This window comes from Trachymyrmex septentrionalis, unplaced genomic scaffold (genome assembly GCF_001594115.1).
Source record: "Trachymyrmex septentrionalis isolate Tsep2-gDNA-1 unplaced genomic scaffold, Tsep1.0 scaffold43, whole genome shotgun sequence".
In the NCBI taxonomy this organism is placed as follows: domain Eukaryota; kingdom Metazoa; phylum Arthropoda; class Insecta; order Hymenoptera; family Formicidae; genus Trachymyrmex; species Trachymyrmex septentrionalis.
The window spans coordinates 573,245-596,989 of NW_017305601.1; the positions used below are offsets into that span (position 1 = coordinate 573,245).

General features: G+C 33.3%; 3 protein-coding genes across 3 annotated transcripts in view; 1 reads left to right on the forward strand and 2 right to left on the reverse strand.

The window, feature by feature from the left end:
* Nucleotides 1-1,071: 1,071 nt before the first annotated feature.
* Nucleotides 1,072-7,175, reverse strand: LOC108751279. Its single transcript, XM_018491370.1, has 4 exons — nucleotides 6,931-7,175; nucleotides 4,265-4,735; nucleotides 1,456-1,789; nucleotides 1,072-1,163 (listed from the first exon to the last, which is right to left on the reverse strand). Exons 2-4 carry the CDS (start codon nucleotides 4,479-4,481, stop codon nucleotides 1,079-1,081), a joined length of 636 nt encoding a protein of 211 aa, XP_018346872.1. The 5' UTR covers nucleotides 4,482-4,735; nucleotides 6,931-7,175; the 3' UTR covers nucleotides 1,072-1,078.
* On the forward strand, nucleotides 7,174-18,292 carry LOC108751277 (myosin-IA). Its single transcript, XM_018491368.1, has 15 exons — nucleotides 7,174-7,259; nucleotides 13,150-13,256; nucleotides 13,395-13,590; nucleotides 13,835-14,054; nucleotides 14,175-14,387; nucleotides 14,502-14,705; nucleotides 14,785-14,983; nucleotides 15,066-15,235; nucleotides 15,317-15,577; nucleotides 15,713-15,957; nucleotides 16,213-16,375; nucleotides 16,453-16,785; nucleotides 16,901-17,091; nucleotides 17,164-17,412; nucleotides 17,646-18,292. Exons 1-15 carry the CDS (start codon nucleotides 7,174-7,176, stop codon nucleotides 17,839-17,841), a joined length of 3,033 nt encoding a protein of 1,010 aa, XP_018346870.1. The 3' UTR covers nucleotides 17,842-18,292.
* Nucleotides 18,293-18,447: 155 nt separating this feature from the next.
* Nucleotides 18,448-23,745, reverse strand: part of LOC108751294 (ubiquitin carboxyl-terminal hydrolase 5) — a 6,951-nt gene continuing 1,653 nt past the window's right edge. The window contains exons 4-13 of the mRNA XM_018491392.1: nucleotides 23,188-23,294; nucleotides 22,303-22,830; nucleotides 22,093-22,164; nucleotides 21,809-22,004; nucleotides 21,582-21,734; nucleotides 21,315-21,496; nucleotides 20,732-21,111; nucleotides 20,449-20,670; nucleotides 19,877-19,986; nucleotides 18,448-19,780 (exon numbers count right to left, since the gene is read on the reverse strand). Coding sequence (XP_018346894.1) covers nucleotides 19,715-19,780; nucleotides 19,877-19,986; nucleotides 20,449-20,670; nucleotides 20,732-21,111; nucleotides 21,315-21,496; nucleotides 21,582-21,734; nucleotides 21,809-22,004; nucleotides 22,093-22,164; nucleotides 22,303-22,830; nucleotides 23,188-23,294 — 2,016 coding nt within the window. The 3' untranslated portion in view covers nucleotides 18,448-19,714. The remainder of the gene's footprint in view (nucleotides 19,781-19,876; nucleotides 19,987-20,448; nucleotides 20,671-20,731; nucleotides 21,112-21,314; nucleotides 21,497-21,581; nucleotides 21,735-21,808; nucleotides 22,005-22,092; nucleotides 22,165-22,302; nucleotides 22,831-23,187; nucleotides 23,295-23,745) is intronic.

The following is a 23,745-nucleotide window of genomic DNA, read 5'->3' on the forward strand; positions in this document are numbered from 1 at the left end:
GTTTAAAAAATAAAATATTCTTTTAGCGCATTTCTGTTACGTTATTTTTGCAATAATCAGAAAGGACGACGCTTTTATCGCATAATAAACCTCTAGAAATTATCTTATTCTTCTAATCTTATTCTAGTTCGCACTGTAACTTCTATATAATAATAAATGTATCACTTTTTGCGCACCTTAATATTTGTAAAGTATTTTGTAATTTTTATAAATGTTTAGAATTAAAAGTCGTAGTTTCGAGCTTAATATTTGAAAAATTGAAATTGTAATAGACTCGTCATTTAAGTCTAATATTTGTTGAAATAATTTAAGTATAAATATAGACGAATGGTCCTCAGAAACGTGTTTTTCTTCGTATATTCTTAGCTGCCAATGAGAAAGACTTCACCATTTTTATAACATTCAGAATGACGCATTGAATATGAGATATATTACTCATATAGCCTCACGTTTCTGCTATTTATATTCATTCTTATATAAGCAAAAAATATATATATATATTCTGCGTACATAAATTAACTATATCTTACAACACTTACTTTAGCCTATCAATAAATATGCCCTTTCAGATTATCAATCAGTCTTAAACAGTAGCAATAAATAACTATAAAATTTGGAGGAGGTATGGAACAATCTGCTTTGTACTTTGACCTTTTTGGTTGTTGCATACCGCGCAACCAAAGTACTTGGTTTCAATAACTTACTGCACATTGTGCCATTAGTAACGCCTATTAATATACATAGAAGCGGAATAAATTCTTTATGTGCTAATAGTGAGTTTCGTTCGAAGTTTTTCACATTTTAGAAAATGTATTCCTGTGCATTTTTCGCTCAATGAGCTTTTAATTCTTGCTTAAAGCTACTTACGAAATCGAATAATATAGTAATATGTTAATAGAAAAAGAGCTACAAAATACTAAGACTTTATCAATAGTAGGCCTTATTCGCATATAAAAGCCATTCATAAATAAACGTGCTACCGATGACATAAATTAGTGAATTAAATAAATAATACTATATAAATAGACAAACAGAGAAAAATAGAATTATAAGTAAAATCGATAACGTTTCCACTGTGTTAAAGACACATGTAGATAAAAAATAATATCCCATTTAGCGCACCAACTAAATAATTTATCTGTATCCTTGAACTGCCATGTATCCTGAAATAAACAACATTAACAGATATAAATCGCGTTATGTTTGCAATTTTTCAAGCAGCATAAAAAATATAAAATTTATCTACTTATTCTAATAAATTAATGAGCAATAGAAGATATATATATTTTTGTTTTTATATTTAGATTTTTGTACGTCAATCAATTATACATTGTACAATAAAAGATGCATATCTAAAATTTATAAAAGTTTTACTCTCTAAAGCAAGATTTGTATGGAACTACTATAATTGAATTGGATAAATACTGTAATTAAATAGAGAAACCAAGAGTCTACCTCTGTTTGGAAGGACTGAAAGGAGACGGTGGGTTGATACCGGGTATACTGCTGTCCTTGTAAAGAATAAACCAAGTGAAACCTGTTATCACAAGTCCGCTCATCGTTGCTTTTAACAGCCACCCAAATCTGCTGTAAAATGCTATCAGCATATTAGGGGTTGCTCCTGCGTTCTGATTGCCGGTGTTCAAGAGCTTTTCGTTATCCGTCGGCAATTGTTTCACATCAAATTTCGATAAAATGTCGGACATACTCGGTATTGTTTCGTACATTTGCGTAAATGCTACCGATGGCAAAGAGTATCGATCGCCAGCTTGCCATGATAAAAGCTTTCCTGAGGGCAGAGCATGAGAAACTCATATCAGCCACATAAATCTCTTGAAAGACAGAGAGAGAGAGAGAGAGAGAGAGAGAGAGAGAGAGAGAGAGAGAAAATTATAGAGCTTTTATAGATTACATTAATTTATAAAGAAAACATTTAAACTAAATTATTATTCTTTTTTGAAATTAATATTATAAATAATTTAATTTATACTCATAAGTTTTTAATTAAATTATAAATATATATATATATATATATATTTCAATTGAAATATAATATTATAAATTCTAAATAAAATGATATTATATATTACATTTATATCCCGCGTAAAATTTTCTAAGTTTATGTAAAAGTAATTAATTTAATTAAATGATAAGAGGAGATAAAAGATAAGATAAATAAAGAAGTTCTCTCTTTAGTTGTCTTTTCTTTTTTTATGATTGATCAGGCATGTACTTTTAAAACGACGACATGGCCTTGACAAATTCGGTCATGGGCGACGCAGATCTCGTATAATAAATGCATGAGCGAGGAAGGTGGAGAGGATCGAAGGACTCGCGTCGTACGGGAAAAGATGATCTCATAATAGAAATGGGCCACGCGCCTCGGTAAAAATATAACCGAAGAATGCAGACTACATGTGCATGACATGTGCATTTTAACACGAGTTCGGAGCCCGCACATTTAAATGATAAAACTCTTGGAAAGCGCCGCAGGAATATAATCATCGGTTATCTCTTCATCTCTTGTACAATGCACGATGCAATGTGTTCTCTGAAAGGAATAAAGTTCACGGAATAAATTGTTAATTTTTGGGCCAAGGAATAATTCGTTTATTGAAATCAGAATAGCAACTAGAGAATCGTCTGGTTTCCTAAGAGAACAGGACGGGACGCTGATTCATAGCGATACAATATCAAATTTACATAAATGAACAAATGACTTTCGTGATCCGAGTTAGGTTTTTGCTTTAAAGCAGTTAATATTATATAAATAATTTAAGAAATATACAGATTAATAACAAATAATAATTAGATAAAGCAACTTAACAAACGACTGCCTGGACAAATTATTGCCGAAATGTATTAGATTTATTTCTTTCGTCTGTACGTTTTTATCTATTAGAAACAAAACTCACGCAATTTCAGATAACGTGAAACATTCCAGTAATATTGCAGCAACGTTGCAACGCTGCTGGAATATTACTAGAATGTTTTATGCTATCTGCGATTGTGAATTTTTGCGAAAAATAATTTGTTTAATAAAATCATAACAGAAACGAGAATTGTCTAGTTTTCGAGCGTCCTACTATCCGTATCAAACTAGACATTGAAATTGAATTTAAGCAATTAGAAAAAAGAGAACTATATAATATCAACTAATATTAAATAAAATAGATCAAGAAATGTTTAAACATAAATAAGAGAGAAGAATGCCTCTTTCAAAGCATCTTGATAATATTGCTTAGTAATATTTATATATAAATATACAAAACAATAGTTATACTAATATTTAGTTTAACGAACTTTGCTTTGATTAGTCAAATTCAATCTCAATCTCTACTCTGATAGAGGCATAAAAGAATGAGATGGGACACCAATTTATAGCAGTACAATTTATAAAATTAATATAAACAAACAAATGATGTTTAGATCGTGTTAAGTTCTTGTAGCATTAATAAGTTAATATTACATAAATTGGAAAGCATGAACAGTTAATATCACATAAATAATTCTAGAAATACCTACATGACTTGCTGACAATAAATAATAATTAGAACATAACAGGCAAATTAACAAATGATCACCTGGTCAAATTATTATAGAAATATTAGATCTGTTTTTTTCAGCTACATTTCTACCTCTCCTTTTTTATTAAAGAAACAATCACTTGCCCATGCTATGAAAGCAGAGAAAGAGAAAGGCAAACATGTAGAAAGGCATAACTGAGAAGAACATATCCAATAATATAAGTGTACAGAAAATATAATCAGAGAAATTACAGAGCTAATTTCCGTTTCGGAGCTTATCACGTTTTGACAAGAGACAAAATAAAAGTAAAATACAGGAGACAAAATAAAAGTAAAGTACATATTGGCGTGCAACGACACAGGCTTCCCCTCGAGACGGATTCGTATCGTCGGCAATCCCGCTTCCAATGTAACCAAAACAAAAACTTGTGTATACGACAGATTGAACGGGTATGTCCTACCGGCGACGATCTACTGTCGTTCGCGTGACAACGATTCTCTCCTCGTGGAAGCGATTCAGATCGCTAGGAACGTCCCTTTCAACAGAATCAAAACAGAAAGTGTACGTTTAAATTAACTTAAATAATACGTTTAACCTCAATTGAGATTCGTGGACGCGCGAACGGAAGCTTGGCATCACGTCCGATCTCGGGAGGTAGAAAGATTCAGGTAAGTGACGTGCTGATTTAAAAGAAATTGAGAAGAGCAAGACGTCCGAGCGACTCGTGTTTACCTACCACAATAATTCAGGTACAGCTTGGCCACAATGATGGCGAGCGAGAAGGTAAAGAGCATCAGACTGAACGTCCACTCGTTCACGCGAATCCTCGACCATAGGTTCGCTGATGTCGATTTTTGGGTCTCGGCAAGATTTCCACTGCCATTCGTTAGTGGTGTCGAGCCAATTCTCGACTTGAACATCGTCATCGTCGGCATCGCCATTCGCGTCGACATCGCTCGTGATGATGGGTCGGAGTCATGCGCATACACACGCACATCCAAACACGCCAACAGTCCGCGACACTCTAGTGACACAGTAATGACAGCCAGTCGCCGTTGAGCCGCTTCACCCGCTCGCTTACCCGCTTCCAGCAGCTTCCAAAAATAAAGGTGATCAAGCACGGGTGTGTGCGAACGCGCACGCGCCGTCCGTCTCTTCCGCGTACATCAGGGACGTACGCTCCATGAGAGACTCTAGTGCCTGTATTCTAAGGGAGCAGAAACACAAATCGACACAAGAGTCTTTATTTCTAACTGATTATTGAACAAGGATGACCCTTGTGTCAATTTGTCTCTTGCTGGAAAGCTCTCATAAGCCCAGTTTCACAACTCATGATTAACTCTTAACTGAGGTTTAACTTATTCTTCATCTCTTTCTAATGCTAGAATTGGAAAGAGATGAGAAATAAGTTAAATCACGGTTAAACGCAGTTAACCGTGAGTTGTGAAACTGAGTCATAGGTATTCATAGTCAAATCTTATGTTCAAGACCGTCTTAAAAGTTCAGTCTTAAGAAGTCACGAACCAAGGGATCAGAGGGCTGTATTAGCATTTTAAGACTTTACGTAAGATAGTCTTGAAATAAGAACGGACTATGAATATACTGCCCATAGCCAGACTTTTTTTCTCGTATTCATAGTCAGACCTTGTACTTATGGCTTTCTTAAATTTATCTTTAGATGCTCAGTAGTCAATGAAATAATTCGTAAAATATCTGAAGATAAATTTAAATATAAGGCCTGACTATGAATACGGGCATTTGTACTTAAGGCTTCCTAAAATTAAATAAATTTATCTTTAGATGCTCAGTTATAGATCCACCCAATTAGAACAATAAGTCACCATAACAAACTGACATTAAAATGAATCAGAAATGATTGAAAAATGACTTTTAATAATCATTTTGATATCATATAAATAACTTGTTGTTCTGCTTGGGCAATTATAAAATAATTCGTAGAGCATCTGAAGATAAATTTAAAGAAGCATTAAATATAAGGTTTGACTGATTAATACGGACATAAGTCTAGAAGTCGATCATGTAATTTTTTTTTCTTAGAGCGGAAACGTGAAAAATGTAGAGAAAAAGTTACTCAATATCCTATGCTGAATTTCTTGTATAGTTAATCTCTTTTCTCTTCTTATTTTCAACATGAAACGAAAAACAGCAGAGAGAGAGAGAGAGAGAGAGAGAGAGAGACTGTATAAGAAGTTTAGCTAAAAAGAACAAGTCTATGGTTTCCATAATAATAGGAATTTATAATAGGAAAGAAACATAGCGAACGTAAAGAAAAGAAAAACCAATTGTAAGATCAATAATAATCCAAGTAAAACACAAAATTATAATAAGATTAAGATAATGTCAGATTGAATTCATTTTAAGAAAAATCGTAATGATGATGTTATTTTAGTTTTATATTACTTTTGATGATAATTTTTTGATAAATTCTTGATATGATAATTATTTTTAAATGATTTTTAAACTATGTTTTCTTGAAAAAATTCTTGCATTCGTGAAAGTCATAGAGTTATCAGGGTCAGTTTTATCAAACTCCGATTAACTTAATTTATAAGCACTATTTTATTAAATAATACGAATAAAATAAAATAAATTAATAAAATTCTATGTATAACAAAAAATTAAAAACTGTATATTAGAGATTGTCTTAAGCGATTCTGCCGATCAAGTTAATTGTCGATTAGGTTAATCGGAGTTTGATCAAAATCGCCTAATGTCCACCTCTATGTAGATTAACCTTAATCTCGGTTTAACTTACTTTTTATCTTGTTCTATTTCTAAGAATCATGAAAAAATAAAAAGTAAGTTAAACTAAGATTAAAGTCAATCTACATTGATTGAAATGGACATAACTTAAGCGATGCTCGCATTATTTTGTTTACACAGAGAATGGAATAACTTTTTTATTCCATATTCAATTTTTGGGTAGCGATTGTGTAGTTTTTTTTTCTTTAGGATGGAAACATAAAAATTTTGCCATTAAAAATAATGGGAAAAAACTTCACTTTTCATTCCCTACCTTTAGGAAAACGTTACATGAGATTTGTTGTTTTTAATTGAACTTCTTGCATCTCGTTTAACTTTCCTGCTTTTTTCTTCATCGCCGAGAGAAAAAAGAGAAAATAAACAATGTAAAAAGTTCAACAAAAAAGAACCTGGGGTTGTATTCTTGAAAAATATTGCGTACAAAAATATACGAAAATATTACAGTATATATTACGTAAGTTATAAATTTCCTAATATTTTCGTATACGAAATATATTTTTCAAAAATACAGTCCTTGGTTAACTTGATCGCTATATCGCTATATTTATTTGCGAATCGATTCGCGAATTCTAATCACCCATCACTGAACGTTTCAGTATGAACAGCACTGCTACGCACCGTCATCGACCGAGGTGGGGACGCGGGAAGCAGCACTGCAAGCTGAAGATGACCGCATTCGCCGCTCGCGCGAGATAACGAAGTTGGTCGACAGTGGGACGTGCGCCGAGCGAACCAACCTTACCAACCCGTCAACCGTCAGTGGTGCGCGTGGATCGGTCGCGCGCGGTAGTAGCACGTGGTGATTAACAAAGTGCGGTTTGTTACAATCGTGAGCATTGCGTGCGGGCGAACGAGACAGATATGGCAAGCCACGACGTCGGCATCGGCGACTTCGTGTTGCTGGACGAAATCACGGTCGAGCGCGTGGTGGACAACCTTAAGACAAGGTGCGTACACTCCGGAGTACCGACGACTCCGCTCTGAAATTTGCAGACGCGATTCTTGACAGGTGGACAGCGGGGAGCGCCCCGCGCTGTGCGAGGCTCGATTCGTCCCTGCGCCCGCGAGAGGGCGTGGCTTGTGCGTTGGCAGGTGGTCGCCTAGAGATAGTGAAGGGTTTATTTGTCCGTGAAGTCTCTATCCCCCGAAGAGGCTATCATAAGATCTTTTGATCCAAATTCACCGCATGGTACTGACTCAGATGACCTTTTATGTTGGGTCGGAAATCCGAATAGGAGAATCTTAAGAAGAAGAAGAAGAAGAAGAAAAAGAAGAAGGGTTTACCTTCTTTCATTCTCCTTATTTCAAACCGAACGGAGAACCGTTTTGGAGATATTGGAGATTTGTAGACGACCGATCGATCATGCATTTTTTATCAACTTTCCATTTCGAGAAACGGGGTTCTCGAACTTATTACCTTATTATTTATATTATTACTTAGTGAAAGTGAAGATAGGCGCGTGAAGCAACATTTAGAATGTTTCGAATGTTACAAGTTCCTAACGTATCTTGAACTTGACCCGCTGAAGGCGACGACAACGTTCGGGGAGACGTCGTCGAAGTCATTTCCACCGGACAGCCTTGGTCAGTTAATTCTAGCTACTGATGGTCTGTGTTTTTGTGAGGATCGGGTACGCAAGGCTGAAAGCGCGACGATGAAATTTACAGCGACTCCAAAATAATTTCTGCATCATCATATATTTTAATCTTTAGAGAGTAAAAGTGAGGAAATTGTTATATATAACAATAAATTCTGCATCATCATATATTTTAATCCTTAAAGAATCAAAAGTGAGAAAATTGTTATAATATATACAGCGATTCGCAGAATTTTTTTCATTTGATGACGTAAGTCGGTGCAAGTGTTGTTCTTTGTTACTCACGGAATGTCAAGAAAAATAAATTTATGTTTTTATCGACTAGTGTCATTAGAAGGAAAGCACCTTTATATTTTAGAAGGCGAATCTAGAAATACAAAACAGAATAATAGAAAAACAAAAGAAAATATAAACAAAATAAAATATGAACATAAGTTTTTTCATTTTTCAAATTAAAAATAAATTGAAGGAAACATTGGAAAAAAATGGAGCATCTTTGATATAACTTGATGTTTAATTCACATAATTATATGATTTTAATGTAAAAATCAGACGCTTTTTAATCATATTTTCTATGAAATACGCATCACGTTATTTTATTTCGAGATTTTTAATTGTACGTAAATTAATTTTTCCTTTTAAAGCACAAAACAAATCAAGGGAAAAATTAAAAAATGTTTTTTTTTCATTGTTGGATTATTATTAGATTGTTTGTTAATAGGATATATTTCACTTTTTAAAAGAAAACAATATATAATTGAGAAACACACGTAGTACATATCGAAAAGCTATAAATCTTAGAAGTAATTTATTCCAGTTTGATTAACCAGTTCGAAGTAATCTCGTGTTTCATACTTTCATTTTCATTTAATGATTCCAGTGACAACTTTTCCCAGACCAGTTGCACCGACACTAATTATTACTTAACTGGATATCACTTTTCCGCATTACAGGCGAGACTGTAATTTAAACATAACTGACTAATATAATGAGTTATCAGATCATTGCGTAACTACAGTTGAATTCTAGATGACAGCAATAATTAATGTGCGACCGGTTGTTAATCAGCGTTAACTATAACTAATTCGTCTTTTTTGTACCTTGGTAGATAAAGCTATAACACAGAATTAAAAATAGCGAGATTAGCAAATTAACTTACATTAGTTAATTGAAACAATCGTTGTAATTTCATTGTAATTTTATTGTAACGCGTCATAGACAGTCATAAACTTATCTTTTTTTTTCGCGAAACTAAATTTTCTCCAAACAAAAATTCGGTGTCTTGTTGGAAAGATATTTAACTCTGTTGGTCTGTTAGAATCTGTTTTATCTAAAATTTAATTAATTTTTTTACTAATATTTTATTTAAACTTTTTTTTCTGATATATTTGATGACTTCTATTAATGTAACATCTTTTTTTTTAGAGCTTTTTAATCATGGTACGATCGTTTAGTATTTGAACAAACCACAGGCTTAATATCGAAAAGCATATTTCGCTAAATTGAATCTAAATCGATAAACAATTATTAATTAATTTTCAATATAATTTATTGTCTATAAACGAGATCTTTATTTTGCCAAATTATGTTTCCAGAGATAAATGACGATTTAGTTGAGCATCCCTTCGTAAAGGGATCTTTATTCTGTCTCGCTGCCAAGTTTTCTGAATAATTTCCAAAGATAAATAACGAGCTGATGAGCCTAAATACGCGTGCGAGTCGAGAAAATCGTCGCTTAGCATCGCAAAAAAAGAACACGTCAAGGCAACTACTCCAATTTACTGTATCGTGTGTATCGTGAGGAGCATGGAATTACATATCACACTGTGAGCAACTGAAGCAATGATATTATACCTGTTGCACGATTGCGTGGGTGTATCATTTTGAGGATAAAGGGCACGTGTACTCACGCAACACGTACGTTGCGTGCATACGCCGCGAAGTTGCACAAAGACCAAAGTCAAATAACATAATTTAAGATAAAGCATACATTCTTCCCACAATTGTTAGTGACTCAGAGAATGATGACTTTATAATTGTAAACATTTTTTTAAATGTTTCTGAAATCTGAATAACTTCATAATACACACAGAATATTCTATTGTTGATAGCTCAGTTTTTTTTTCTTTTAGGTATCTATTATTTTTAACAAAGAATATTTTCTTGATAATGGTTTTACAAATTTTTAGAAAAACTTATTATTATATACTCAAAGCAAGAATTTAGTTTCTTTCGACAAATATTTTATAAAATTTTATAGAAGAAGCTACTTTATATAATAAGCGAATCGAATTTGTTTTGATTTAATAATCTTGATTGAAATATTAAACTTACTGAGATTCAAAACATATTTAAATAAATTTTATGTTTGTGATAGATTTGCAGATATATGAACTTTTGAAATACTTGAAAAAAGTATATAATTAAGATTTAAATACAAAATATGTACTCTTTTCTGTGTATGCCAAAAAGATACCAAAACATCAATGATTTGTATATCTTTGATATTCGTAAATATTTTCTGTCCAATATACATATGAAGATATTGTATCTTTTATGCAAGTTACAAGCTTTTTTTTGAAAATAGAACCCAGAGGGTAAGATTTATAGGGTAAGATGACATTCGTTATTTTGATCCAAAATAACATCTTTGTTTTCTTTTGATTTTTATGTCAAAATAATGATGTCAGCTTGCTACTATATTTTTTATGCTTTGTATGTAATTACTACGCTGGACTGAGATTTGAATTCACTTATAGCACTCGAAGATTAATGATACACAATGCATGACGCATATTTCTTGGAAAATGTATAGATATGTATGAGTGAAAATGAATTACGCGCTCTGATTCATCGTATACTCTAGACATATTACATGAAATCTTAAATAGATCTACATGGTAGATTAAATCAAATTAAGCACGGAGGAATCAAGTATAATATAAATATCTGATTGAATAATGAAACTCAATGAGGAATCAATCATTTATGTATGTGAACATATCCAATTAGATTGATATGAATTACAAAAATTAAATAATTATCTAAAAATAAATCATATCAAGAATATATTATAAAACATTTAATTTTAAGAAACAGGCTGAAGATTTGAATTACGTTTCGAAAAATTTGGTTTATATATAAATCTATAAAGAGCAAAACAAGACTTTCTTTCTCAAATTATGATTATGCAAATGAATTGCTAAGCATTATCTTGTTTATCATAACATTATATTATCGAGTAATCTGGTTAGAAAGTTTTTCGGGAACTGTCATATCAGCTTTAGACGATTAGATCCATATCTTTCCGATAGCTTGTACCTAAAAAATAATAGGCGAACCCGTTTGAAACTTATTTCAAAGCTAGATTTCAAACGGGTTTGCCTATTATTTTTTCCTGCAAACTTTAAAACTATTAACACAACCCCGGCTATTCGCTAAACTGCAACTTTCACTAGAAAGAAGAAAAAGAGCGTATACAGAAAATCCTACGTAAAGGTCTTACGTTTATTTAACATTAAATAGCAAATCGTACTCGTGATAAAAGAAACTTTTCTTTTTTTTTCAGAGGCAGCATCTATGAAGTAATGATTTCATGTAAAGAGTGATTCTTTTCTCCTGGCAGTTTTAACGATTTCACCAAGAGAAAGATTCGGAATTAGAAGTCTCAAACGATTGTGTTATGATAAAATGATTAGTAATTAAAGTACAGTACAAAAAGGATATGTATAACAATTAAAGAAAGTCTTGGTTTGTTTTTTAAATGTTTTGCTCATTGTATGATCTCTAATTTAATATTTCGAATTGTAATTCAAGTCCTTTTAATTTATTCCTTAAAATTAAGTTCAATGCAGACTGATTGTCCACAAATTGATACATGGGTTGAGATTTTATTTTTATCGATTTATGTCATCATTTTAGACGACGACTCATGTTATCCGACGCCAACGCGAGCTGAGAAACACACGAGGGCAAGCTCGTTTAGCGGTAAATTCAATGACGAGAAAATGAGCGTTCGAAGACGCGTATCCTCGAATATATGTACACGACGAATGTATGCGACTCGCGTAATCCTTATCGGGGCTCGTGTCGGCGATGCGTCATCATCCTTGAGTTGTTGCATAGTTTTCAGATTGTGCTCGCGTCATCCCTACGAAACTTGATAACAGTCAATAATTAATTATGATATAATAATTTTGGTAAAAGTGAATGAATATTAAATGCAAACAAGAGCAGTTAAAAAATGTGATTAACAATAAAAATTACTGTTGTGTTAAATTAAGATTTTTTTAGAATATTATAACTAATATCTATAATTATGCTATTAATGCTACACATTATTAACATTATATATTAATAAGATAATTATTAACGCCATATAATTAATAATTGAATAAACTAATTGAATGATTCGAACAGCGCTTTTGTCTAGATTTGTATTTCTTTAATTGTCAAAATTCAGTATTTCTTTTTTAATCGAATGTAGAAATTGGAAAGAACGTTCCGTATGTTAAATATATTGTTTTAAATTTTTTGCTACAAGTAGAAAAATAATTAGTTGCATTGGCGAGCACGCAATTGTCGTTGAAATAAGGACGAATGACTCATTATATGCCTTGATAATCTCAAAGTTGAGTCTGCTGTCTAGCAAATAATACCTATCTTTCGTTTTCGTGGATATCGATATATCCATAGAACCGTATCCATAGAAATTATTTATTAATAAACTTTATTATACGAGCTAATTGCTTACCAAAGAAACTGAGTATTTCATCGAATCCTGCAGATTGCACGCAGAAAGTATAAAGTTGCTTGCGTTACTATACGGAGAGAATTTTCTTTTAAAATTTGGTAGTTTTTTTAAATAGTAGTTATGATACAATACAAAATATTTTAAAGATTTTTATCATGCACTTCAGTAAAATTAATCAAACTTATTTTATATTTTATTGTAGTTTTGTTATTGAATGAGAGAGATTTACATTAAAATTCTTCGAAATACAATGTTGTCCCACGACTATCATATTTTCAGAGTAAACTCTAAGAAAAAATTCTCTCCGTGTACGGTTTCTTGAAAATTATCATTATTATAAGAAAAATTTCATTTTAATGATATGAATTTTTTAGGGAATTCTATCTTTTTTGCTTTAATTCTATTTCTAGTTGATTTTACTTTTTAATTGTTCACTTTTTTAGATTTTTTTTAAATATATATTCTGCTCTTATTGTATTGTTGCAGATTTAACGGGGGAAAAGTTTATACATATATCGGCGAAGTCTGTGTGAGCGTTAATCCTTACAAAAGCACCAATATTTATGATGTGGACCAGATTAATAAGTACAAAGGTACGATTGAGTTCGAAAGAATACTGATAGTTTTTATTTCAAAAGGAATATTCAATTAACTGGTGTCGAGACAAATAAAATGCACGCATTTAACTTTTAATAATATATTTTGCAATGTTTTTATCTTATCGCTTCCAGGAAGAGAACTGTTCGAGAATCCTCCGCATATTTTCGCGATCGCGGATGCGGTGCATAAGGAAATGAAGCAACAGGGCAGAGACACCTGCATAGTCATAAGTGGCGAATCGGGTTCTGGTAAAACAGAAGCTAGCAAAATTATCATGAAATACATTGCCGCTGTAACCAATCTCAGCGGTCAGCAAGAGATCGAGAGGTACGGATTGTCGTTTAGATTATTTAGAAGCTGATGGCAATTAGTATCAGTTTTCACTATCTAATCACTGTCTGATGTGCAAACCTCTATAAGTGATAAGATTAATCTCAGTACATTTTTATACACGATCATATATTATTTAATCGCACAATCAATATAAAATGCAAAATTCTGTCGAGATTATAGTGAAAATATTTATTCTTTCCTTAGCGCTGCTAAGCGCGATAAAAATGCATTCTTACAGAGTGAAAAACATTCTCATCCAATCGAACTCGATATTGGAGGCATTCGGGAATGCCAAGACAAATAGAAACGACAATTCATCGCGTTTCGGAAAGTACATGGACATCAATTTTGATTTCAAGGGAGATCCCATCGGCGGCCACGTGACTAATTATCTCCTCGAGAAATCACGAGTGGTCTATCAGCAAAAAGGAGAACGCAATTTTCACTGCTTTTATCAGGTTTCGTTCACTCGCAATCACTACAATTTCACGCTTGAAGCTTCCTGCGCGATTAGAAACTATAGGAATATGAATTGCTCGCAAATACAAAATATGTCATATCAGAAATTTAATTTTTAGTTACTGAATGGCTGTAGCGAGGCCGAATTGAATAAGCTACGTTTGGTCCGTGATCCAGCGGCTTATTATTTCATCGATAATGGAAGAAATAATAAGACGGTCTCCTCTGATAGAAATGATTACAAAACTGTTTGTAATGCCATGTTTATCCTTGGATTCTCTGCGAATGAGACGCATACCATATGGAATATCATCGCTGGTATCTTACATTTGGTAGGCAGTTGATATATAAGTAAAACACTTTTCTTAACTCTAACATTTCTTATATTTTTTCTTCCAGTCATTATATGCGTGATTCACGTGATTTACTTTTTCATTATCTTCCAGGGTAACATCACTTTCAGACTGGATGATGACAAACTTATAATTGGGAATAACAGTGCTTTGAACGACACCGCTAATTTGTTCTCCATCAACTCAAAAGATTTGAGCACTGCTCTCTCGCAAAGAGTCATAGCGGCGGGTGGAGAAGTCATGCAGAAGACTCACACTTTGATCGAAGCTGAATACGGTCGAGATGCATTAGCGAAAGTGTGTTCAACTTATTTATTTTCTTATAAAGTTTTTTATAATTGACATGTATTAACAAAAGTCTTTATAAATTTTTCAGGCTATATATGAGCGATTGTTCACGTGGATAGTATCGCTCGTCAATGGATCCATCAACGTAAATAATAGTGACGACATGAGGAGATACGGAACACTGATCGGTGTGCTCGATATCTATGGTTTTGAAATCTTCGATATAAACAGTTTTGAGCAGTTTTGTATCAATTATTGTAACGAAAAGCTACAACAACTTTTTATTGGTGAGTGTAATGCTTAATATACATTTCGTATTGAATTTAAAATATAAAACAATAAATTGTAATTACGAACATTTTGTCACAGAGTTGGTTCTCAAACAAGAGCAAGAAGAATACCATAAGGAAGGGATAGAATGGCAAAACATTGAATACTTCAATAATCAGATCATTTGCGACTTGGTCGAGCAAGCTCACAAGGGAATGATAGCAATCATGGATGAAGCTTGCCTCAATGTTGGAAAGGTCACCGATGAGGTTGCTAGAAGATTTAAAGTTTCATTAAGCGAAAGAAGATCTAAAGTTTCTTAAGAAAAATTAAAACACACCTATTTTTAGATGCTTCTCGATGCAATGGATAAGAAATTAGTGGATCATAAACATTATAGCTCTCGACAATTAAAACCGATGGACAAAGAATTGCAACATAGAACACAATTTAAAATTAAACATTATGCTGGAGATGTGATTTATAATATTAATGGTTTCCTTGACAAGAATAAAGATACGCTCTTCCAAGATTTTAAACGTCTGCTATATCAAAGCAAGAATCCCGTAATTAGCAAAATGTGGCCTGAAGGTGCTCAGAATATTTTAAAGGTACAAAGATGATCGCTCACATATGTGTTATAAATATTATAATCTATATTATAATCGTTTAATGCTAAATGTAGATACAATTCATTCATCTGAAGAAGATTGTACCTAATTAAATCTGCGTATTATTTCTTTTAGACAACAAAAAGACCTTTAACTGCTGGTACATTGTTCCGAAATTCTATGATCGCACTGGTGAAGAATCTAGCAAGTAAAGAACCGTTTTATGTCAGATGCATAAAACCTAACGAAGTAAAATCTCCAGTCGTCTTCGATGATGAGAGAGTAAATCATCAAGTGAGATATTTGGGACTTGTGGAGAACATATTGGTGAGACGAGCTGGTTTTGTTTACAGACAACGTTACGACAGATTTCTAAAAAGGTATTGGATGCAGTAGAATTAAATAATAGCTTTATTTATTATAATGATCAGATAATTATTGGATAAGAATAAAAAATGAGAATGAAATAAATAAAAAAGAACGTCTACAACAAATAAACAATAAGAGAATTATGTGGTTATTAAAACTTTAAGATTACAAATTATTTTTTGAACGATCCAACTATATAAGTATTCTAAATGCAAATCTATCTCTCTGTTGTAGAAATAATAATGAATTTAATTTTTTGTTACCAGGTACAAGATGATATCGCAGTATACATGGCCAAACTTCCGAGGCGAACATGATATGGATGGCGTACGCACATTGATGAATGAGAAGCACTTCTCGGACGACGTTAAATACGGTCATACGAAGATATTTATTCGCTCACCACAGACCTTATTTGCATTAGAAAAGGTTAATTGGCCAAATCTGGATTTTATACATCACGACAAAATTATAGTCATAGCGAATATTAATTATTTCGTTCGTAGATGCGCAACGACTTGATACCAGGTGTCGTGATTCTTTTACAAAAGCAATGGCGAGGATACATCTGTCGTCAGAAATACAAGAAGATGAGAGCTGCGTTGATACTGATGGAATATTACAAAAGATACAAACGACGCATCTATATCAAGCAACTCGAGAGGACATTCAGAAACGCCAAAAATCTTCGAGGTTACGGCAAGACTTTACCGTGGCCACGCGAAAATTTCGCCGTGAGACACGTGGTACCCGCTTTGAGGAATATGTACGCGAGATGGTGGGCGTGGATGATACTTAGAGCAATTCCTCGGGAGGACTGGCCGCAACTTCGATTGAAAGTACGCGCTTGTGGCAATTTTTGCAATTTATCCTTATTAACTTAACCATTTTAAAGATTATCAGTAACTCAATATTCGTTAATTATACTGATTATGTCATAAATATGATTTACAGATGGCAGCGAGCGCTGTGTTGCGCTCAAAGCGATCTTACTGGGGTCAGGATCGACGCTGGGATGGAAACTATCTGTGCAAACCGGATGAGAATTCTCAAAGCGATGTTTTCAACTCGTCGATAAATAACTTACGAAACACCGACCACTTCAAAACCGTTCTATTCAGTGCATTTATTAGAAAGACTAACAGGTTTCTCATTTTGTTGATAATCTCATGATAGATCTAGCAATAAACAGTATGATAATCTAAAAAATAATGCAGGTACAACAAGCCAGCGGATCGTGTTTTAGTAGTGACAGAACATACCGTATATAAGCTTGATGGCGTCAAGTTTAAGAATATGAGGAAAGGCATGCCTATAGCGGAGATCACCGGTCTAAGTGTTTCTCCTGGAAAGGATCAACTTATCACGATTCACTCGAATCGCGGAAATGATTTCATTCTATCGATCATTGCCAAAGATGATAGGATCGGAGAACTAGTCGGCATACTGAGTAACCGGTACTACCAGTAAGTTGCTTTGAAAATATTTTAAAGCTCAATAATATCTGATATGCAAATGCACTTTATATAAATGTATCGTATATAAGAATATTATATTTGTTGGAAAATTTCCAAAAATTGTGATAAATGGTTCAATTGAATTCCAGGGGAAGGGGTATATTTTATATTTAATTGTAATCTCTCTCTCTTCCTCTCTCTCTCTCCCTCCTGGCAATAAAATCTTTTTTTTTCTTGGATAGACTGCGTGGCGCCGACCTGCATGTCACAGTGGACATAAAATTTAAGTGCATGCTAGGCAACAAGAGTAAATTATTATATATTGAGGTGATGCCTGATGTCATCGAGCCTACATTCAAGAAGGACGGTAATCAAATCATTTATGCCATTCCACCGTCGGTGGGCATTATCGATGGTGGTATTAATAAAAGACAATAGATCCATATTGATTAGTTATAAAATCTGACGACTTACTCGAGACTGTATCATAAAAAAATATATTGAATATATTTTTTGATAATATACCGTTGTATGAAACAGTATATTATTAAATATATGTGCCGTTGTGCAATTATTTTATGGAAAGTCGGTTAGCGATTCCGTAAGATAATATTCAGTATTCGCATTTGAGTCTTTCCCGGTTGGATCGTTTTGCATATATTTTTCACGCAGTATTAATCATGTTGTGACGAATGTCAATGCAATTTTATTATGACATTTATGACGAAAGTAACTATATCTGTTACAAAGTAATCAAAGTAAGTGTGATGTTCGAGTTCTGGTTAATTATAATATATTATGCATATTATATTATTATAGGCATTGATATATATTATTGCAGCCGAAAATTCAAGTGCAGGTCTTTTTCCGCGAAAATGATTTTAATGAGAACGTTAACAAGAATTATCACTTAAAAAATTTACTAATTTTTTTTTCAACAATATTATGATGTTATACAACATTATAACTTCTGACTTTTCATTATAACTTTAAAAATTATCTGTTTATGTTTCAATGATTTCAACGAAGAAACGTTTTTAAATCTTTTTTTACGAATAAAAGCAAAAAGTTTGAAATGTCAATTATAATACCTGCATAGATATACTTGTCAAGAATATGTATAAAAAGAAAAGATGTTGCAGTACAAGTTAATTACGTATGTATACATAATGTATACAAGTCACTTGCATGATGTTAAAGTGTACGAGAAATTTGACTTGATGCGATATATTCCATCGAGTATTGCGCACATAATAACGCATTTCTCTGTAAATACTCTAATGTATTATAAATATTGTTAGCTTATATATAATGCGCGTTGTAAAAAAGATCATAGATTTGTATGCAAGTCCTGTGTGTAAGAGAGGACGAGATGTGAAATCCACAAATTTTACCGAAATGCAACAGTGAATGTGGCAGTGATTTAACTTACAGTGTGTGAGATAACTTACATGAGATCTAATTTATATGAGATAATTAAAATGCTACTGTCATATAATGATATTATACAGAATGTTTCTCATTAACCGCAATTATACTGTAAGCTTGTGGCCTTCTATACTTATTACCAGATTGAAATATTTTTTAAAGACTTTTTTACATAAACTCATAGAAATGCAAACAGCAGTACGACAAAGCAAATATATATATATATATATATATATATATATATATAACTATGAACAATACGACAAAATATATATGCACACCCATAGTGCCTGCTAACTTGACACAAATGGAACGAAAATTAATTGCGTCCTTTTCGAAGAGAGATTTTGGATCTTTCGTGTACTTAGATTTAGAGAGACTGTATAGGAAATATATCCATACGATCAAGCTTAATCAAAATACATATATATTATTTTACGATTATTTCGATGTTATTTCAATTAACATGCTGAGGAACTTGTTATACATTGCCATAGAGTCTGTTACTCCGGTACTTATGCATTTATGAAATATTCATTAAAAACAAGATAGTTTGCTTTTTTTTAAATTCATGTATATTCGTAGAACAGAGTTTACTTTATTTCCATCGGCGATTGTAATCGTAAAGTGCTTTAAAACACATTGAGGAATGTGCCATTGTTAGAAAATAAAGTGGAATTTTCATCTTGTATTCTTTGTATGTCCCCTTATTTTCCCTTATAGTATTATAATTTTCCTTATACTGTTCCTAGTGAAAACTAACCATATTATTTAACACATTATCACTTTGATATACTTTCAATATACATAATATATAAAAAAAGTATTTGTATTATTTTTTTATTGTTGAAAAGCAACATCTTTTTACAAAACAGCAGTTACACTAGTCGATCCGTTGATACATGTAAATGTATCCTAACTCTTTCGGTGGGTTTTCCGATAAAGCAACCTGCAATAATAAAAATTTGTAAGAAAAGAAGCACCAAAATTTTCAAAAATGATATCAGAATAGAACTCAAAGATCATCTAGAACTAATTGTCGTACTTTTTCGTCATTAAATATCACCCATCGATCTTCCTTCAATAAATGACAAACGTAATGGCCTACCATCGTCGATGTACCCATATGTGATATAAAACCCACTAGTTTGTATCCTAAAATAAAGAAGCGATTATGAAACTATCAAAAAAGTAAATTTGATCAATTTCTCTCAATGATGATATAAATGTAAATCAAAGCTTTATAAATCTCGATAATAATATATCAAATTATAATAATATATCCGGTTAATTCTAATTTCCTTCACTTTATTTTTATCCATTTTGGCATATACTGTGTCTATATTATTTATAATAGACCGAATAATATTCTTGAGGCTTCTACGGGTGCTTTCTATATAAAAGTTATGCGTTTCGCGGGTTTCCTTCGTGTCCAAATCCATTCTTGGAATGCCAATGTTTCGTAAACCTTGCAGTCCACTTCATCAGGGCGAGTATCAAGCTGCTCCTCGCCCTGATGAAGTGGAACACATAACTTTTAAATAGACCGAATATTTTATTTCGAATTATTGCTACTACAATCCGCAATTTGAAAGACAGATGATTTGATTGACTTACGACTGCTTCCGTCTCTGAACGCTTCCTTCGCTTCCTTCGCTGGCGCCGCGTTTCTTTCCGTTTCTGGAGCATCAAGCTCAGCTTGATGGCTGAAGATCCAATCAGCCGCGCGTTCTAAATTGTTGTTGGTCGCTTTGAGTGCTTTTGTCGCTTGTTCCCGCGTAAAACCCATGCTCATTACCATTTCCAAAGCAGCTTGATCTGGCACAAACGTATCTTCGCCTGAAATCAATAATCAAATAAATAAAGTCAATTAATTCGACGCTAAAGCGAATTGATTTACTAGATTTAACGTCGACTCCTGGTGGCACGAATGGTTCATCGAAGTCGGAATCCGCAATGTGTTCCATCACCCAATTGGTCGCAGCTTCGAGATTACGGTTCTGCGTAAAATATAGAGCTCGCTTGCACGCGTTTGGTGGGAAACCTATGTCCATCAATTCTTTTAAAAGATTTGCATCATAAACGGGCGCTGGTGGCGTCGCACCGTCCGGTAACAGTTCCTCGCCGGACTGTAAACCGTTTCCGCGTAAGAAGCTCAGATCTACGGTGTCCGGCATCTCTATCGCCACATCTAACTTAATAGGTGTCCAATCTTCTTTCACTGTGAACTTCTTCAGATGGATCAGCAAGTAATCTGGAAAGCTGGCTAGTCTGGTAGTTCTAAAGAAATAATAATGTAAAAAGAATTAGCTAAAAAATCGAATCTGCTTGATTTTTACAATTATGAAATGAGAAATTCAGAAATATACAGATCATAATATTATTGATTTCTATTAAACAGAATTAAGATGTTCGAATATTAAATTATCAAGTGAATAGGATAATGTCATTGCTAGCTAATCAATAATTATAATAATACTTACTTATGTGCTATCGTCTTTTCGTTTAATGCTGAACTATAAAACTGTTCCACAATTTCCGTGCGACTGAAACTTTCAAGACATGACGACAATTTTATACGAGGTCTCACGGGATTATTAGAATCTAGCTTCTGCCCTTTTGCTTTGACTTCCTTCTTCTGAGCCTCGTATGCAGCTACCTCGTCCTAGATATATCACTTAATTAATTCCGGTATATAGCAAGGGCATTATTTTCCAAAAAGATTATCAAATACGTTCAAATGTACACACCTTATTCACTGCCGCTTCTAACGGTATCGGCAGTGGCAGGATATATTCCGGACGATTGGTGTACTTGACCTTGTTAGATTTGCCACACTGATATCTTTCCTCGACTTTAAATTTAAAACATTCCGTGGGACACACCTCATGTCGATTGTTGCGCTATTTAATCAATTTCCCAATTAAAATCTTTGACAATTTAACTTAATAATAAAGACGAAAAAATTAATAATTACACTGAGTAAATTAATCAGGTAAAGAAGGAATTCCTGAGCATCTTGTTGTCGATTCGAGAAGAAACCAGCATGTCCGCGACCAATCAGAACCTTAAACATCCGCGGTGGAATACCCTGCCGTGACTCGTCGTCCGTGCCGGATTTGCTCGGTTGATCCGAGTATTTGCCAGAGAGTAAGCCAATACCCAATTTCGCCCTGAAGAAATAAAGGTTCGTTAAATTATACTTCAGAATTTTAGACAATTGCAAAATACTATCTTATCGAGTATCATCGCGTAACTCACATTTGAACATTAATGTCCGACGCCGGGTCGTTGTGATTATTAGCGAATATTGTTGGCGCTCTCTCGACATATCTGAAATTTACTGGCAATTACTGGACGTCGATCCTATAATATTCCTTTTATCAGAGATACTCTGTCAGTCCTACGTGTATAGTCGAAGTAAAAATCATTCGCGGAAAATGAAAACACATCATCGACAATTTTACGCACCTTTTAACGAAATCGGGAATAATAAACAGCATTTGCATGACACTGTTGAGGTAGCAAGAATTTCCCAGATTAGTCAGCCCAGTATAGCCGGAGCCGTACAATGGTGTCAATTTACTGGCTGCTTCTTGAAGGGACACCCATTCGCCAAACTTTTGATTTAGATCCAATTCTAGCTCGATCATCGATTTGTCCGTTTTCTCCATCTGAGCAATGTTGATACCCCAGTGCGACAAATGCATTGTCAGATTCGGATCAACTACCATGTCGTCCTCATCATACGAAAACACGTCGGCTTTACCGCCTTTTGTGATTGTGCCCAGTTTCACAGCCAGAGGATAGCTAGTTGCACGGTAGTGTTCCTCCGCGTGACCATTGCCGCCACTTCCATCGTAGAACTTACGACCGCAGAGCACACTACCGTCAGTCAAATTAAGCCATAAATTCTGTGTGAGATCGCATTTCTCGCACTTCCAACCACTCGGCGGAATCTTCTTGCCGTTGTCCAGCTGCTTCAAAGTTGCGGCATGTCTGGAAAGTCCGACAAAATTTATTTACACATTCTTACTTATAATAAAAGATTTTTACGAAGATTTTATAATAAAAATTTCTAATACATATATAACCAAACATTATTCCAGTGATTAAAAGAAGTTGAAAAAAAAGTTTTTATATCTTTGAAATAAAATTTGAATACATTAATTCTGAGTCATGATTTAAAAGCAACTTGAAAGCGTTCAGTAAGTTATAGTATGAAGGATATTTGTGAAAATCTCTCTTTTATTGAATATATATAATTTATAATAGACGCAGTCGCGCAACTAATTGTATATTAAGATCACCCTGTGATATTAATAAATGCCACAATAAACTTTTCGAGAGACTCACTTTGACTCCGCTCTGACTTCTCCATCCCACATACTGGCTACGGCTTCTACTTGTGCCACCGCCCATGCACCTTCCATTTGTAATATAGTCTTAACTGCATGTTCCACCTGCCAATAGTATTAAATATTTTAAATATACTCTTTGACAAAAAAGTTATTTAAATGTCGGGATCATTTTTTTCGTAAGAGTGACATGCTCAGGACCTTTCTCAGATTTTTTTGAAAGATCGAAATAATCCCGTGTCATATTTTGGGAATAATACTTTGTCATATATCTATCACCATTTATGAAATTGATTTTTTTGTTTAAACCTGTGCATAATATTTTTTGTCAAAAACTGTATAATTAATCATATATAATAGAATTATACACAAATAAAGATAGTAGAGATAATAGAGTCTGGTCATGAGATGTCAAAATTTTGATTGTCGTTTTTGTTGACTTCAGTAAGGTAGAATAATAAGCTTGTATGAATTAGAATGAAATAGCATATGAAAGAAGATAGTATATATATATATATATATATATATATATATATATATATATATTTCATTCTTA